The sequence below is a fragment of the Henckelia pumila genome, unplaced genomic scaffold (genome assembly GCF_033568475.1).
Source record: "Henckelia pumila isolate YLH828 unplaced genomic scaffold, ASM3356847v2 CTG_601:::fragment_2:::debris, whole genome shotgun sequence".
NCBI lineage: Eukaryota > Viridiplantae > Streptophyta > Magnoliopsida > Lamiales > Gesneriaceae > Henckelia > Henckelia pumila.
In genome coordinates this window covers 139,162-158,186 of record NW_027331866.1, presented here as the reverse complement: position 1 = coordinate 158,186, position 19,025 = coordinate 139,162, and the positions used below count along the sequence as shown (strand labels likewise).

General features: G+C 36.8%; 3 protein-coding genes and 1 non-coding gene across 11 annotated transcripts; 2 read left to right on the top strand and 2 right to left on the bottom strand.

The window, feature by feature from the left end:
* The first annotated feature begins 605 nt into the window (after positions 1-605).
* Positions 606-4,804, top strand: LOC140873465 (protein SIEVE ELEMENT OCCLUSION B-like). Its single transcript, XM_073276583.1, has 7 exons — positions 606-1,128; positions 1,276-1,446; positions 1,529-1,977; positions 2,089-2,198; positions 2,470-2,612; positions 2,704-3,183; positions 3,626-4,804. The coding sequence occupies exons 1-7, from the start codon at positions 757-759 to the stop codon at positions 4,253-4,255; spliced, it is 2,355 nt and encodes a 784-aa protein (XP_073132684.1). The 5' UTR covers positions 606-756; the 3' UTR covers positions 4,256-4,804.
* A 201-nt stretch (positions 4,805-5,005) lies between these two features.
* TRNAT-UGU (transfer RNA threonine (anticodon UGU)) lies at positions 5,006-5,077 on the top strand. Its single transcript has one exon. It is a non-coding gene; the product is annotated as a tRNA-Thr (tRNA).
* A 1,063-nt stretch (positions 5,078-6,140) lies between these two features.
* On the bottom strand, positions 6,141-9,696 carry LOC140873492 (putative multidrug resistance protein). The gene is made up of 4 exons (XM_073276632.1): positions 9,378-9,696; positions 8,719-9,259; positions 6,707-8,640; positions 6,141-6,608 (listed from the first exon to the last, which is right to left on the bottom strand). The coding sequence occupies exons 1-4, from the start codon at positions 9,692-9,694 to the stop codon at positions 6,248-6,250; spliced, it is 3,153 nt and encodes a 1,050-aa protein (XP_073132733.1). The 5' UTR covers positions 9,695-9,696; the 3' UTR covers positions 6,141-6,247.
* Positions 9,697-12,083: 2,387 nt separating this feature from the next.
* On the bottom strand, positions 12,084-14,963 carry LOC140873486 (D-cysteine desulfhydrase 2, mitochondrial). 8 transcript variants are annotated; one of them, XM_073276619.1, is made up of 7 exons: positions 14,825-14,963; positions 14,036-14,356; positions 13,729-13,771; positions 13,289-13,633; positions 12,982-13,111; positions 12,679-12,852; positions 12,084-12,593 (listed from the first exon to the last, which is right to left on the bottom strand). In XM_073276619.1, the coding sequence occupies exons 1-7, from the start codon at positions 14,852-14,854 to the stop codon at positions 12,356-12,358; spliced, it is 1,281 nt and encodes a 426-aa protein (XP_073132720.1). In that variant the 5' UTR covers positions 14,855-14,963; the 3' UTR covers positions 12,084-12,355. The 8 variants fall into 8 exon arrangements, with proteins under 8 accessions (XP_073132720.1, XP_073132723.1, XP_073132724.1 ...); XM_073276622.1 differs by having other exon boundaries at positions 14,036-14,297; positions 14,816-14,881; XM_073276623.1 differs by having other exon boundaries at positions 14,036-14,297; positions 14,821-14,875.
* Between the last annotated feature and the right edge of the window lie 4,062 nt (positions 14,964-19,025).

The window sequence follows — 19,025 nt, the reverse complement described above, 5'->3', positions numbered from 1 at the left end:
GTAAATGATAATTAACCCAATACCAAAAGTAATTTTCACATCACTTGAACATTTAAAAAAAAAAAAAGGATCGATACTACTCGAATGATGACAAGAGACATATGAAAATAGCCTGTTTAATCGAAGCCAGTACTAGTTAGGATGATGCGATTCACGAGCTAGCAATTAGAAAACTGTATGAAAAGCAAGAAATCTTGTAAAAGCATAGCTTAGGTAGAAATGTATAATAATAAAATCATCAAGCGTACATAATGACTGACGCATGTGCTACAATTAAAGTGGCTGGGCTTTAACTATTTAAGGTAACATTGAATCTGTTGCAATTCTTTATGACAACCTTAAAAATAGCCAAGCAAAGAAGCATGCTACATTAATGCCAGCACAAACAGGTGAGGTGACCCTGCAGGTTTGCTTACAATCTTCCAGGCTTGATATACAAAAGAAGCTTCACGCGTCGAAAACGTGCATCATGATTATATGGGAATGGGGACCTTAAACACAATGTACCTTTTGCTGTCTGAAGCAAAGGATATGTTGTGAGGGGGACTGAATTCCAAACCTCTTGCAGACTTCTAAACCACAACCAAAGCAAGGCATATGATTCAACACAGCTTTATTCCATCCTCATTGTGCTTGTCTCCCTTTCTTTTTTCTTCAACAAGTTCTGCAAGTCTATATAAAGCCTGGAGAAGAACACCAGATTTATATATATAACAAATAGCTAGCTAGCTCTTCCAAATTACCTTTCTGATATATATGGCTAGCCGGGACATGTTTCCTTCAACAAAGACCGTTACATTTGCCCCCGAAAAGGTTCCAACTACGAAAGCTCCCGTCTTCAATGGAGTTGCCAAGGATTTCGAAACTGATCAAAGGTTAAAGCCAAGCCATGAAATGGAACACAACGTCGTCAAGCCCCTTCCACTGGGTGTGCCTGTCCCTGGTAGAGGCCAGCTCATGAAAAGTGGGGGGGAACGTGCCTTCTTTTCTGCAGATGATAATGCACTAACCAAGCAAATTCTGGGAACCCATTCTCCAGAAATCGAAGATTTCGATGTCAAGCCGGTTCTTTTCATAGCGGAGGATATCATTCATCTGGCGAAACCTTTGACTGCTGATTCTACTGCTGTAGGACGCTAAAAGTTTCATTTACCACACACTTTCTAGTTCAAGAAAAGCTTTTTCAAATGATAATAATTATTTCCCTCTTCACGTTCATGATTCTAATTTCCTTTTTTATTGTTAATAATTCTCTGGCGTTCTGTTCAAATACAGGTTGCTCCAATTCGAGCCCATTTGGACACGCTTGACAACAAGGTCGTCTCCAGTTCCTACCATGATACTGTCACTCAAAGTTCTTACCACGATACCATCGCTCAAAGTTCTTACCACGACACTGAAATAGTTAAACTAATGGCATTTCCCATCAACAAGATTTCCACCGAGGTAAAGTTCCTAATTTCCACTGAAAAGACGAACCTTTTGTTGAAATTTCATGACTGAAAATCACGACTTTTCAATGTGACAGATACTATGCAAATGTAGTTCCGGAACAGAAGCTCATTCACTGACCATGGACCTCCTAAAATCACTGTCAAACTACTCATGGGATGCCAAGGTGGTCATTACCTTTGCTGCTTTCTCCATCAACTATGGCGAGTTCTGGCTCGTTGAGCAACTTCACACCAAAAATCCACTAGCCAAGAATATTGCCACACTCAAAGATTTACCTAGCACAATGGAACATGCCAGTGATTTAAGAAGGAAATTTGAGGCGGTAGTTGACCTCTTAACTGCGATAACGAAGGTGACCCACTGTATTATAGAATTCAAGGAGCTTCCGTCTACGTACATTAACCGCGAATCACCAGAAGTGGAGGTTGCCACTGCTCATATTCCAATAGCTGTTTATTGGATTATAAGGAGTCTTCTGGCAAGTTCATCCGTTCTCCTGAACCTTATCGGCACTGGTCACGAGTATGATGCTCTTAGATCTTATTATCCCCATTTCCACATCGCTTATAACTAAAACTAACCACTTATTTTAGTGAGAAATCTCTAAAACTTTGTCTATTGTTCATTATCAAGGTACATCTCTTCAACTGCTGAGTCATGGGAGATATCAAGTTTGGCCCATAAGCTCTCGGTCATGATGGATCACCTGCAAAAGCAACTGAAAATTTGCAAGGACTTAATTGGTAAGTCACATGTTGATTCGTATTGTCTGATAATAATGGATACTCTGGTAAGGCAACAAAAATGGTAAATGTAAACAAGGACAATATGCTAGAAATATTTTTTTTCACCCTCGATTTCACAGATCAGATCGGACTCCAACCTGAGATCTATGTCCTTAAAAACAAAGGTTTGATTATTTGTTGGTCACTAACACACCAGAAATATGTAAAACTGCACAAGAACGGTAGTGTGATACTTATGTCGCATGATCATATTGTCATGTATGTGCAGATAGGAAGAAGTCTGAAGATTCATACACTGCATTCAAGAAACTGATGGAGGTTGCTCACATCGACAACATGAAAGTACTCAGGGGGATGATTCGTGCCACAGATGATCAAAGGCCACTCTATGATGGTTCTAAGAGATTTAATGTTGGCTCTTTACCTTTACCTGATAAAATTTCAAGATCCCTACAACTTAAAACTCTTGAGAAGCTAAAGTTCTTTGGGTAATTAATTACAGGAAAGGCTCGAGGGACTGAGGGCAAAGTACGTACTACTGCTGATTTCAGATCTCGACCTGCCTCACGAGGAGCTAAATGTCCTTCATATGATCTACAACCAACAACAAATAAGGCATGAGTACGAGGTTTTATGGCTTCCCGTTGTCAACCGAACAAACACACTTTCCCAATCACAGGAGGCACAATTTAAGGAACTGAAGAACAATAATATGCCATGGTTTTCGGTGGAACACCCTTCATTGATTGAGCAGGTAGCCATCAGATACATCCAAGAGGTCTGGAAATTTGTCCACATGCCGATGCTCGTAGTATTGGATCCACAGGGGAAACCATCCAATCTTGACGCTTTACCCATGATGTGGATTTGGGGCAGTTTAGCTTTCCCCTTCACTAAAACCAGGGAGGCGGCTCTCTGGTCAGAAAACACCTGGAACATCGAACTGTTAGCAGATTCTATCGATGCACGAATTCCAGACTGGGTAAGTGTATCATTAAACTATCTACCATGGAATTATTTACCATCTTGCTATGATATGTCTACATTTGCCACTGTCTCTAATGATAACGAAGCAGATACCCACTTACTATGGTAAATGCTAGCATGTCAATGAATGTGATATTCACATACAACACTCGGAACCAATCCTACATAAGAACCAAAGAAATATTATATGCATTCTCTTCTCAGCTACACCACCCTTGTTGCATATAAAAAGACATGAAATCTAGGTGGTATATAGAAAGTCTTAATCCCATATGTTTTCAGAATCATTTGTTCAGTAAGGCAAGCACAGATAATACACATATAGATGAATAGGTAATTTTTTTTTTCCAAAACACCAACAAAATATCACTACATTGCGGTGCAAATCCAACTACTACTACACAAACTGATCACTGAGATTTCTTTTGGTCTGACAGATCAGGGAGAACAGAGTGATATGCTTGTATGGAGGGGAGGACATTGACTGGATCCGTAGGTTCACTGTGTCAGCCAGAGCAGCTGCTAATGCCCTAAATATACCTCTTGAAATGCTCTATGTTGGCAAGCGCAACCCAAAGGATAAAGTCCGACGGTGCCATGAAATAATCGATAGAGAGAAACTAAGCCACATCTTCTCACTCAAGGAATACTACGACTATGTGTGGTACTTCTGGGTGAGGCTGTGGAGCATGTGGAACTCCAAGAAAAACACTGCCTTAACGGTGGACGACGACCATGTGATGCAGCAGATCATGGACGTGCTGACATTTGACAGCAGTGAGCAAGGGTGGGCAGTTTTTAGCAGGGGAAACAATGAGATGACCAAGGGAAAAGGCGACATAGTGCTGCCCGTTTTAGAAACTTACAACACTTGGGGGTACAAGGTGGATCATCCCGACAAGTTTGTGACGGTGCTGGATACGGAGATACGTGGTATCCACCCTGAACACCACTGCAACCGCCTCATCCTGCCGGGGCATGCTGGATACATCCCCGAGCGGGTGATTTGCTCCGAGTGTGGCAAGATCATGGATAAGTACGTCATGTACAGATGCTGCACCGACTAGGGAGCCATGCTACAGGAGAACTCGTACAAGTTCTTCTACTTATCTTCCACTTTAATTAGAAAATAAATTTCACCTTTTACGTGTTTTGCATACTTTGGAAATAAAATTGGAGTGTGTTTGTAATAAGGCAATGCCACCGATATCCGTCAATAAAACAACGGCATACTGTTTCTGTGTGTTACTCATAAGTTTCATCTCCACAAATCCCTGCCCCTTAATTTTCTTCTGCTTTCCTTTATCGCCAAAATTCAAGGAATAAAACAAAAAACCCCACAGAGCGGAGACAAAAAGTTCAAGAATACCCAGAACCCATAATCACGGAAATATTCATCAAGTAAATACAAAAGTCACTTAGGAGTTAGGACAGCGACAATCCAGAATCTGAATTCTGAACGCTGCTTGAGGTAGAAGCCCGTCCATTTAATGAAAACTCTTCAACAAAAAAGCATGCTTCCAATTAATTAACCTCTTCCCCGTATCCAACAAAATTCAAAACTTCCAAATTTAGCGTCAAGATTTGAACTTTAACGGAACCCTTGGCTAAGCACAAACTGATCAAATCAAGAAAAAACCTTTTATCCAAAAAAAAAAAAAAAGAGTTAACAACGAAATTAGTTCCCCGACCCAGAATAATTCACTTTATCAGTTTAAGCAGAAGAAAGAACGTAAAGTAATAAATCAATTAACCGTCATTAAAGGATGAAGGTAAAATAGTAAATTATAAATAAATTTTCACATTCAATTTCAAGAGCCCCTATAGCTCAGTGGTAGAGCGTCAGTCTTGTAAACTGAAGGTCTGTAGTTCGATCCTGCATGGGGGCACCCTTTTTTTTATGTCTTGGGTCTTTCTTTTTTTCTTTTTCCTTTCTCTAATTTTGCTCCGGGCTTCCTCAAATAGACCAATTTGAGGTGGAAAAATCGGATCTTGACGAGTCCAACTTCGCGTGGGCTGATAGAAGAAGAAGCGCAAGTCGAGAAAGCTGCGGAAATGCATTAGAGGGGGAAAAAAATGTACTTGAATTGACACGGTACCTCCATTCTGCTATAAATTCTATTTTGCATTGGATCTATTTTTCCCAACATATTTTTATCATGTAAGCGTGCTGATTATGAGACAGGGATGCGCTGCATCTTGGTCTTTGGCTTGTTTTCAATAAAAATCATTCAGTTTAACTGCATTGCACTGTGGTTGTTTTCTGCACCGAGTCATTTTTTTCTTTTTTATTGAACTTGGATATAATATTGAGTTAGCAATTATAACCATGTTTTCTCATTTTTAGATTTCTCAATTCTTCTGAATTCTATTCTATGACGTAAATAATACTTAGCGAGTTTCTGTAAGTCGTTTTATGATGTTTGTGGGCAATATGATCTGCCAAAACCAGAAACTTTTGCTGAGCAAAAAGTGTTAACAGAATAAATCAGTTCCTAGAGATACATTTGTTATCACACACATTAGCAGTGTCATTGTGTCAATGGCAATTTATTTGCCATTTATTGTGTGTATAATACATGAATGATATGGTCGCATGTAGTCCACTGATTTAGTTTATGACCAAGGCTCCAACGATAATGATTCCAATAAGGATTAAGGATGGATGATGTGTGCATTAGAAATGCCAACGGTGTAACTTTCCATACAGATATATTATATATATGTGGGGTCTATATATATAAACTTTTCTTGAAGTTGTCTAGATCTTTTTCCTAGGTTGCGTCCGACAATACATGCACGAGGTAGAAATTTTTTTTAAAAAGCTATTAAGACAAGGGAAAGTGCAACAAGTTTATCAAAGCAACCACACTTCAAACCCTTAAACGATATCATTTAACAAATAAGAGCAAGAGATGGGAACATCACCATTAATTCCCTGTCTTTTCCCATATCCAAATTTCCACCAACATAAATATTCATTTGATGTGAATTGAATATCTGTTAATACCAACCAGCAAGATTTAACTTCAATTAATTTCTTCCAATTTTTTGGTGTGTCAACGTTGTTGCAACTTAACTAAGTTAAAATATGAGCCTTTGTCTCCAAGAGCAAGTAGCTCAGAATGCGATCCTTCTTCCACAATTCTACCATTCTTGATCACTGCAATTGAATCAGCCATTTGTATAGTCGATAACCGATGAGCGATGACCACACAAGTTCTCCCCACCATCATTTTCTCCAATGCTTCTTGCACTAGATTCTCGGACAAACTGTCGAGTGCACTTGTCGCCTCGTCTAAAAGCAAGATCGAGGGATTCTTCAAAATCGCTCTTGCAAGGGCTATTCTTTGCTTCTGTCCTCCCGAAAGCTGGACTCCTCGTTCCCCACAGAATGTTTTGTATCCATCCTTCATTGAACTGCACAAGAGAGGGAATGAATGATTGAGAGGGCCGATTTGTGAGTGTTGTTACTCATATGTGGTAAGACTAAAATGTGACTGATATATAAAAATTACCATATGAATTCATCAGCATTAGCTAGTGCAGCAGCTTCTCTGATTTCTGCTTCTGTGGAATTATCTTCTTTCCCATAAACTATGTTTTCTTGTATGGTTCCCGCGAAAAGAGCCGGTTCTTGGCTCACTAGTGCAATGCGTGACCTTAAGTCTCTCAGATTGTAATTTCTGATATCTTTTTCATCTACCAGAATTGTCCCTTTTACAGGATCATAGAATCTTTCTATCAGTGCAATCACAGTGGATTTTCCAGAGCCACTCTCTCCAACAAGTGCCATTGTTTTTCCTGCCTCTATCTTGAGACTGAAACCATGAAAGATGAACTGTTCAGGCCTTGATGGATAGTGAAAGTAAACATTGTCAAGTTCTATGTTTCCTTTCAGAGTTTCTGTGGCTTTTAGGCTTTCAAACTTCTCAGGTTCAATTCCACTTTTTCGGTCTAGAGTTGCGAAAACTGATCTCACAGCACCACTACCTTTTAACAGATCAGATGTCATAGTTCCTGCATCTGCTATCGTTTTACCCGTACTCATCAAGATAAAAAAAGTTAGAAAGAGCTGTTTTACATTAAGTAATCCCTTGTTCATGAGTGTACCGCCATACCAAAATGTCATAGCTACAGCACCTACGGTTAGGAACTGGGAACTAAAAAGTCCTAAACCAGAAATCCATGACTGTCTCGTGCTTTCTTTTCGAGGGTTTCTCAGCGTTTCTTCAAATAGTTCGACGATTCTTTTCTGAGATGAAAATGCGGTTATTGTTCTGTGGTTCACTACTGCTTCACTTGCTAGCTGGCTTCCTGAATTCTGTGCGTCTTTGGCATTTTCAGACATTTGTTCCATTAAAACAGTTTTATAATAAAAACTGGCTATGATAAAAGGTTGTATTGCAATCATCACTGTGGAGACTTTCCAGGCAATGACTAGTCCAAGAACGAAAGATAGGAAAGCGTTTGTGAATACCTGAACCAGTAGTGATATCCGGTCTCCAACTAGAGACCGGACCATGCTCGCTTCGGTAGAGAGACGAGCACAGATGGCGGCACTCGTGTTCTCTTCACGATCGAACCAACCAACCTCAAAAGTTAGAATATTTTTCAAAACCCTTTCGCGAACCTTTTTGGTTAACCGTTCTCCCATGATTCCAAAGTTGTAATGCTGGAGTATGTTAGAAAAGAAGGTGACAACAGCTATACTTAAAAAGATGATACTGTAGAATCTTGTGTCAGACTTTATTTTGGAGTTTTCGCTAGTGAAGTAAGCGGAAACAAGAGCGCCCATGTAGTATGCATTCACTGGCTGAACAGCCCCAAATAAAACAGCTCCGATAGAGCCAAGAAACGCCCTCTTCCACTCTGGTGCATTCATTTCTAGTAATCTGTATAGTGAAGGATTAGTGTAAGAACTTTCTGGTTTTTCATCCCTTTCGAAATGAGAACTAAACGAGGAAGCCGGGCTATTCTGAATTGAAGAAGGAGCTAAACTCAAAATCAGTGGTGTGAATCCTGAAGCAGAACTATTCAACGAGCTAGATCTTACATAATGAGGCGATATAGGACTTTGTCCATAAGATGTTTTTTTAACCTCATTTAGCACTATTGATTTCTGTAATCTCACCATTTGACTGTATATTCCACCTTCTCCATTATTCATTAGCATTAGCTCATCGTGCGACCCTGATTCAACGACCCTCCCTGACTCCAGTACCATAATTTTATCAACATTTTGTATAGTAGAGAGGCGGTGGGCAATGGCAATTGTTGTCCTGCCTTGTGAAGCTTGGTCAATCGCTTCCTGTACTATGCTCTCAGATTGTGCGTCTAAAGCACTGGTAGCTTCGTCAAGCAAAAGAATCCTTGGATCCCTGATCAGTGCTGTTGCTATAGCAATCCGTTGCTTTTGACCACCTGACAACTGAACTCCTAGCTGACCAACCTGAAATTTGGAAACAATATGATCTATTATATTAAAAAACAACCTACGAACCAGATTTCAGCACATGGAATAGCTTACTTGAGTGTCATATCCATCTGGGAATTTGACTATGAAATCGTGAGCATTTGCTGATTTAGCAGCATTTATTACCACTTCCATTGAAGCACCCTCCTTTCCAAACAGTATATTTTGCTTAATGGATGTGGCAAACAGAATTGGATCTTGATTCACCAATCCAATCTGAGATCTAAACCATTGGAGTTGGAGCCTTTTTATTCTGTGCCCATCAAGCAGAATATCTCCTTTTATGGGATCATAAAACCGTTCAATCAAAGAAACAATTGTCGATTTTCCAGAACCACTTCCACCTACAAGGCCAATTTTTTTACCAGGTTTCACCTTAAGATTTAGCCCTTGAAGGATCGGCTCATCCTTTCTTGATGGATAGCTGAAATGAACTTCTCTGAACTCGATTTGTCCTTTTACAGTAGCCAAAGTTTTCCCATTCTCATTTTCAGTGTCTATGTAAGGAATACGGTCAATCATCTCAAAAATACGCTTTGCAGCAGCCGATGCCTCTACTATAAAGGGCACATTAGGTAGAGTGGACATACAGGACCTGATGAAATGTCAAGACACACGAATCAACTTGCCCGAGAATATATAATTCTAAATCAGGAGTAGACATATAGATATACATATAATCTAATGCGTAGGTTCAAGAAAAAGGGACTTACAGTCCTCCAAGAACAATACAAATGCCTGCTATAAAAACATGGCCGCCACTTTCACCTTTTTCGGTGACTAAAAGGCCACCAACCCAAGCTTGAAATGCCCAAGTCACAAAAATCATACCCATGCTACCTATCATCAAACCCTTCATCAATCCTTGTTTTATGCCTAGATCAGTGCTTTTCTGAAGAGAATGGCTGAACTTTTCAACTGTTTTTCGCTCGCCCACGTAAGAATAAACAGTTCTTATATTTGATATTGCTTGTTCCACAATTCCACCTGCCACCACATAAGCATCCTTACTCTTGATTCCTGTGTTCATCATCAGCTTTCCGAATCCAACCCCAGGTGCTATAAATCCAATAGCAAATGGAACAGAAGCCAATGCCAGTCGCCAAGAAAGTAGGAAGGCAACTAAAAGGCCAAATACGAGTGAACAGAGTTGAGCTAGAGAGTTGGGAATCTGCATGCAGAAGAAGAAAATCCTGATTCGAACTTGCGTAATATATAATTTAAGATCCAAGAAGCCAAAGACAACAAAGTTTGAATGAATCGTGACCTTGGAAGCTATAACGTCTTGAATGGAATGTGCATCAGTGGAGATATTTGAGACAACTTGGAAACTGGAGAATGATTCATCTTGGTTGTCAAAGAAACCTACTTCTTGTCTAAGCATCGACTTCAAGTATTCCATTCTTATTCGAGATGTCTGCCTCTCAGCAGTTTTTGTCCAGCAAAGTCCTTCTGAAAATATAGATTGCATCACAAAAATTATCTTACCTCGAGCCAATTATGGTTTCTATGCAACTAAGGTACATTTCATTTGCGGAGGATCCAGTATACCGATAAAACAAGCAAGTCCGATCCCAATAGCAACATAAAGTAGCCTGAGCCCATACTGCAAAGCAAAAATAAAATAAAATGCAGAAGCATCAAATTGTGGCTGTTTTTCTTCATCTCAGTTGCTGAAATGCAACAAACTAGATGCAACACCAAACTTGGTAAAAAAAGGTCAAATTTATATATATGGTAATTACCTTGTTCACCACCTCATTAGTAATAGACCGATCAGCCTTTCCGAATTCATCTATCGCTCCACTCAAGGTATACATGGTAATTGGAGAAGCAAAACCTTCTGCAATACTACCCAAAATCCCAAGAAACATCAGAAACTTGTCGACACCATCAGCAAACCGAAAAATCCCCCCTTTTCTCCCCTTTTTTTCCATGTGTTAGCTCCACCAAAATCCCGACTATAACTGATTCGTTACGCTTAAACTTCCCTTTTGTAGACAGAAGTCCCCCGGCATGTAAATGGGATGCCAAACAATTTTAACCTTTTCAAGAAGCTCGACTAGTTTTGTTTCTTTTGCAATTATATATGCAAACTTGATATCTTTCTTCATTTTCTTTAAATGGGATGGCTGTATATTCTGTCTTAGAGCTATTGTCTTCGAGGGTCCATGGGATTTTTGTGAGGCCTTCTCTTTCAAGTCAACAGCTAGCTTGGTATACAGACAAAACTACACCTAATACGCAGGCATCATGATCCCGTTGGCCTAGCTTCGTGACAAGAGAATAGAATCTTAGCGCATATATATAGTAAAAAAGACAAACAAACATTTGAACTTGTCTTAAACTTCAAATGGCCACATCACTGTAACTGCCCCAGGAGAAAAATATTGTTTCAAAATGTATATACAGCTACATTAAATCCCAGTCGCTCAACTAAATTCATGTCACCTACATTTGCATGGAATAATAAACTGGCCGGCAATGCTGTGCTGTACTCAACAGATAGTAATAAGATCCAAAAAACCAAAAACAAAAACAAAGAAAGAACCACATAATGATCAAAGGCAAGCACATGTCTCTTCTGGGGCTAATTGCATCCAACCCTCTGTGAAAAGTCTAAAAGACATAAAACACCCTATGTAAAATTAATAGCATGTTAGACCCTATGTTTTAAAAAATTTAGCATAAAAACCCTATGAGAAGGTATAAATGTGCCCGAGTTTGTATAACATAGGGTGAAATGTGCTACATTTTAAAAAAACTGAGGGATGCATTAGCCTATTAATATTTCTTATGGGGTTTTATGACTTTTAGACTTTTCACAGAGAAGATTAATGCAATTTGCCCGTCTTTTCTGTTTGCCAACTTTCATCTGATAAAATGCAAGAAACAAAAACATGCAGATCCCAACACACGAAAATCGACTTAAGGCACAAAAAGTGTTCATTGCTTTACAACAGCTGCAAGCATGAGTAAAGATTTTATTTTTATTTTTCGAACGGATTCTTGTGAGATGCAAATGATTCGATTTCATCATAATGGAGAGCTGTGGGAATGAGTGGAAGTTGATAGAAAATGTTTAGGCGCCATAACACCAAAATTGATTGATTATTTTAGGGCCGTCCATCCTAAAAATATTAGACACACAGGCCAGGCCTTACTCGTTTAGATTACGTACGGTTGGGCCTTTTTTTGGGTAAACATGGAAATAAGACCAAACAACCCTAATTATTTTAGGGCCGTCGATCCTAAAACAAACAGGCCAGGGCTTACTTTGCTTTGATTACGATTGGGCCTAACTTTCGTAAACATGGAAAAAAAAGACCAAACAGCCGTACAATGGCTGCTCTTCCCAATGCTCCCTCCCTCGTATCTTCAAAAAACAGAATTAATAAATGTTAATTATTCGTCTCATATTAATTGTCTCAGTTTGCACTATGACAATTGACATAACTCTTTTAAAGCCATGCTTAGCTTGCTATTTGAATGCTACCACCACTCTATACAATAAGATAATAAAGTTGTCTAGAAAATTTAACATACTCGTGGCCAGACGTCACACTGGATCAAATAACCAAGGTTTTCAACACTACATTCAATAGCGGGTTTCGGGATATCCTCAGCCATACCATTCAAAAGTTCCAGACAATATTACAAATCACAATGGCTTCAAAAGTTTTGACTTGTATTACTTGACACCTTTATCTGGCATTTTAAAGTGAGACTTGCACCGCTGTGCCACTCCAAACATTCCCAACGTCCCTCCGGTGTGAAGCATTACCACTTTTGCATCGTCTTCCCCGTTCTTGGAAAGTTGTGTGGCAAGATCCCAGGCCGATAAAGTATATATAGGATCCACAAGAATGCCGGTTTGCTGTGCTATTCTTTGGCATTCTTGAACTTCCCCTTCTAATATCTTGCCAAACCTGCAAGCACGCCACAAATGTACTGTCATTTGGAGCCATATCCTCATGTGGCCTAGAACAAATGAAAGATAAACTTCTTGTTTACTTTCTTGGTAAGCTCCGTTCCACCCAATTTATGATTCCTCCACTAGGGGGAGGGGAGTAGTCAACAGGGGAAAACGTAAAGCATGCAAAAAATTCAGGTATCAAATTTCGCTCTGTTTGTCTGTATCCATCAATATCGTCAGCCAGCATTATGGCAATAATCTCCCATGGAAGCCTGGTTTTCAGAATGGAAACCGAAAAAAATCTTAATAAGTTGCTTCTTCTCAACAAATTAAGTCAAAAACCAACATAATCTGGTTAAAATTAACTTTAAAGGTATCAAAACGTTAGGTGGATCACTCACCCTAAACATACAACGCCAAGACCCAAACCAATAGCTGTAGTCCCAGTGCCAGCATCTACGACAATTTTTAGTGCCTGCTTTTTTCCGAACAAATGGTCCTGGGACAAGTACCGAATCAAACGTATAAGTCCTGTAAGGAACGAATACATGACATCTCAGCAAAGCATCTGATATGAATAAGAATGCACTAGATGTTAAAACTTTTGTGCATGCTAATAAGGGGAATTTTTTTATATCGTTTAAAGATATGCTCGTTCCTTCAAAGATATTAAAAAAAATCACAGCAGCTCCAAAAATAATTGGATACCAAGCAAGGCTATGGCATCTCCTGCGCCTTCATTGATGATAACAACCTTCCTTGTTTTTTCATGATATTCAATAGTATCTTCTTCTGAGGACTTGTAATTCCTTGCCAGATGATACGGGGAGAAATCCTCAAGAAAATCCTTGAGCCAAAAGGTAGACCCATCACAGCCACGAACCAACTCAGCATGCCTTGTTAGCATTTCTTCTCTCTTGGCATACAGGGATCTTGGAACATAAACAGCATTTCCGTACAATTTAGAAACCAGATTGTAGCCTGTTAGAATTTCAGGTTCCTCTCCTCTGAGTAACAAGTGAGATTTTAATCCTCTCTCGGCACATGAAACAGCTGCATTTTAGTGAAACAAAAGGTTACGACTGTCTCATATATGGTTCCAGCAAAACAGCAAAGGACTTGCCCTATTTCAAAAGCATGGGACATACCTACAGCTGCTGTGTGCGCGCTTTGGCAACCGCCACAGGTGACCTAAAAGGATCCATTTTGTCATTATCCAATTTTTACAAGTATTCCAGGAAACTGACATTTTTCAGGTGTTTCAGTTTGTTACCAGCAAAGTACTCGTGTTAACTTAAGATTATTAATTTCAGAAATCAGAAATACTCGTCTGCAGCAAAACAATGAAACAAATAGAAAGCAAATATTGTCATTGAGTCTATGCGAGTGGCCAATAAAACCCATGGTTACATAGGCCATGTTACCAAGATTTGTTACAAAAGAACATCATCTCACCACATCAGTTGCAGCATTATCTTCAAGGACTGGAAGTATTGCGTCTAATTTCCTGGCCTTGTTACCATTCACCAATGGATGTAACAAGTCGTCCCTCACAACATAGAATGATGGAGAAGCATGGCTTTTTTGCGTCATCCCTTCACCCAGGCATGGATTGTTGATGTTCCTGAAAGAATCGTTCCCACGCACTCCACCTTCCTTTCCATACAAAGTCATTATTTGGTTGATTTTGGCATCTGGGCTGCTTAAGGCCCACCTTCTGTCAAGCAATTTGGATACAAACTCGTCATTACCCAGATTATGCTTCAAGAAAACACCCTGAACCAAAGTTGCCAAACTGATTGAGATAATCCTCAAAACTACTCGGCATATAAAATAGACATGTACTGCTGATTGCGAAATTTTAACAATAGACTCACCTAGTTAAAGTACAAAAACTACAGATGAAGTTAGAAGATTTCTTTTTTATTATTATTAAAAAAATCCTTTTGTTTCTCATACTCGTTCATAGGTCCAATTTACATAGATGACAGGCAGCAAGCACTGCAATTTTGGTGACAGTATACATGGAAGAGTGAAAGAGTGAATCTTTAGGCAAACGCACCATAAATTGCAAAAGAAAATGTAAAATGTTGAGGATAACTCTTGGAAAAAGATCCCATTGACGAATAATATAGACTAGAAACCGAAAAGAAAAGGCTTCAAACAACCACAAAACAGTCGTTGATCAAACACCATTTCTAATATTTACACACAAAGAATCAATTAACAACGTACGAAACTTACAGGATATCTGGGCAGCATCTGAATTCTCATATTTTGCTTCCGAACATGAAGATTATTACATATATCCACATCAATGAAGCGAAGCGCGGTGCCCGAAAAGCCGGCGTAAAAATTCGGGTGGGTCGAGTTCGCTTATGACAATTAAAAAATTTCTCAATTCTAACTTGACCCAAACTCGAATAAATATGTTTTTTTGGAAATAGTTTTTGGAATAATTATTCTAACCATCATTGACCTTGCCTAAAAGGACTTTTTTTTTTTTTTTTTACCACTTCAAACATATAGATTCTTGTACGGAAACATAATTATCAAAAAGTTATAACAAATAAATAAAGCATTTCACTAAAATTAAACTGTACGGCGAATTGTGTTCATAAAATGAAGCAATTTCAAACACTCCTTAATATTAAAAAAAATTCAAATTTTTGTTAAAAGAAACTCGAAAATACGAGAAAATGTTATAATAGAAAATTTTAAATGATTAAGAGATGTTCTCACGAAGAACTGTCGTATCTTCCCATTGCCAAGTTCCACAATCAACCAGAGCAGATTATTCTTGTCTTACAATGACCAGAGCAACATGTACTGACGAGACAATTACATGACCATAGAATCAATCGGTCCTTCTAATATAAATCCCGACCCGTCCCGATTTCTAATCCGATCCCGTACCGAAATTTTCTCGACCCGAAATTTTTCCGACCCGAGTGGTCCGGATTTTTATCGACCCGATTAATTTCGGGATCGGGATCGGATAGGCTACTCTTTCCGACGGGATTTCCGATCCGATCCGAATATAAAAATAATATTTTTAATAATATTTTTTAATTAAAAAAATAATTTTTTTTAAATTTTATGTTTTAATATTAATATTTTTATAATTATATATCATATAATTTTTATTATATTTATATTTTTTAATATTAACATTGAGTTATAAATTTTTATTTTGTTTTTTTTATTATTATGAATAATTATATGTTTTTTTATTAATTAAGTAGTTGTTTTAGTTTATTTATAATGCACTAAAAAATGTTTTAGTTTTTTAATGGTTATATATAAAAAAAATTTAATTTATTTGTAATGTATTAAAAAATTGTTTGATTTTTTTCATAATTTTTTTTAAAAAATATTTTCATAGAATTTTTTTTAAAAAAAATAATTCGAGATTACCCCCTCCCAACCCGACGGGATCCCGAATGTTCGGGATCCCGAACATTCGGGTCCCGACACTTTTCGGGTGCGGGATCGGGAGAAAAAAAATATCTCAATTCCTATCGGGACGGGAATCGAGTAAGGGAGTTACGGGACGGGTCCCGACCCGATTCCACCCCTACTTCTAACAGTACTAGTTTTTTGTTTGATAATTTTATATAAAAATATATATTATTTTATTAAAATATGAAACTCGTAACAGTGTATCTATATTATCGGGAATATATTTAGTTTATAATTTAGAATTTAGATGCATGCTTAGGCTATATCCAAACATAACCTTGATTTTTGCTAGCAAAAAGCTGTAAATTGTAATCACGTGCCAAGATTACAATTGTTTGGGCTTCAATCGATTTGTTTGGGCCAAACTAAAAGCCCTGTTATTTTGGGCTTTAACCGAATTGCCTTTTCCCCCCAAAGGCGTTTTTTCCCCCTTCCTGAATCCTGATTATGGTTTCGTTGCTTGGATAGTTCTTTTTTTCTTTTTCTTTTTCTTTTTTTCACAAAACATGACATTTTTTAACTTTTGAACTGAATTAATATTATCACCTCAATTTTATTTTTATTTCCACAATATTTTAGAGGGTTTTCAAGGAAATATGAGCAAAAAGTATTTACATAGTTTGCACTTTTTTATCTTGACTAATTCGTTTGTATACCTTGTTGAATTTTTCTCTATTATAATATATTAGATTTATATATATTGATGTTCATCGTTTTTTTTTACATTAAAAATTAATAATTTATATTTAATTTAGCTTGCTTGAACAAAAATTCATAGTTCCGTGACTACTTCCGTCGTATTGTGCCAACTATATAAGAAGAGCCCATCTCTATCGAAATTATCTTTTTGAGCAAATTTTGTTCTTTGCCAAAAGGGAACTTATTAGTGGGCATACCGCTTTTTTTAGCCATTTTATTTAGAAATCCTATTTCTACCCCGCAACTTGCAAAAGCTAGCTAATAGGCATTAATTAATTTCGAAACAAAAGTGAGGAGGAATTTGCATATAATTTGATTGAAACATTATTATATTTGCCTAAAGTTTTCACCTTCCATCCAAAATTCGAATTGAATCATTATTGATAGGAATGAAAATATATTGAAGTCCATGAGAAAAAAATAAAATAAAATAGTGAAGTCCATCACTCTCAATTTTCAAAACCCATATAAATTCATATACAATTAATATTACAGCTCTCGATTCTTAGAGTTTAGGATTGATATCCCCGATATTAGTCTACATAAACTTAATCTCAAATAATTAAATAGTAAGTAGGGTTCTATTTCTTTAAAGGGGAAAAACAACAAGAGACCAACAGTTAGGGGCGGAGTTAGGATTTTTATTCAGTGTAGGCATCAATATACTATAATTAATAAATAAAAAAGAGCACCGATTAATCGATAGTCGAAAATAATATTTTTTAAGGTTTGAACACATGTCTACACATAACCAGTAGCACCTGTTAATTGATGTTAAAACACCAAAAATATGATGAAGAAGAGAGCGAACACAATTTTCAATAAAAAAAAAATTGATAGAAAATATAAATCTACATTCGAAAATATGCAAAAATCATTCTTGATTGCAAAAACAACACACAATTTTAAAACAATTGAATGATTGACTAACAATATTGAGAAAATAACCGAACCTAAATTTTGGTAAAATTTTAGATTTTATAAACAACATGGAAGGTGAAAAAATAAGAAATATGCATTGAAAGAATTATTAATCAAAGTGTACGAAGTTTGTGACTTGTGAGAAGAAAATATTGTAAAGAATTCTAAAAATTTGAGCCTAAAATTTGGGTATAAAAATTACCAAAAGAAAAAAATTATTGTTTTCTGGATTCGACAGACATCTAAGCATGCAATTATAATAGGTAAAAAAAATTAAATTTAGGTAAAAAAAAAATTATATACATATATATGTACATTATTTTTTGGATCCAGTGTGGGTAAAAGCCCACACTGGGCCTAGGGTGGCTCCGCCACTGCCAACAGTTCAATCTACAATTAACCACAGTTAATAATTTGTACACTTTATATTGTTTGATAGAATGATTTTAAATTCATAGATCAACTACAATTTTATTGTTAACAAATAATAAACAATAAATCAAATCTTAAATTCATATCTTACTTATTAATTAATATAAAATGGAATAAATTTTAAATAATATCATTATGTAGGGATGTAAACGAGACGAGCCGAGTCGAGCCGAGCCGAGCTTTTGAATGTTCAAGCTCAGTTCATTTATAAACGAGCCGAGCCCGAGCTTATTTAACGAATATATTCATGGCTCACGAGTTTATTCGAGCTTTTATCGAGCCTAAACGAGCTTAATATATTTAAATTATAAATTTAAATATTCATTAAATTAATTAAAAACTAAATTATATATTTGAAAAAAATATAATAATATTATTAAAATTTGTAATTTTATTCTAATAAATTAATTTTTAAAATTTTTTCAATATTTTTCATAAGTAAAGTGTAAATTTATAAATTAAATATCAATATTATTATTTTTTCTCTAAGAGATGACTTACGAGCTTGTTAACGAGTCTGTTAACGAGCTAACGAGCCGAATATTGTAAAGCTCGAGCTTGGTTCGTTTGCCTTAACGAGCCTCATTAAACGAGTTCCAACGAGCTTTTAACGAGCCGAGACCCGAACAGTTCGCGAACTGTTCGTCTCATTTACATCCCTATCATTATAGGATGAATTTAAAATTTATCATAATTAATATTAAAAAAATTATATACATACATAAAATGATTGAATTTGAAGTTTTTGATATCACTTCTTTAAACAACAAAAATATGTTTAAATACATTTGATATTAATGGATAAACACTTGTCTTTAGTGTTCATCGAGTCATATATAATATGCTACAATGTAGTAAAGTGATGTATGAATCAGCATATTTGATTTAATCTATATTAATATTTGAATAGTAGAGAGAATTCAATGTTTTG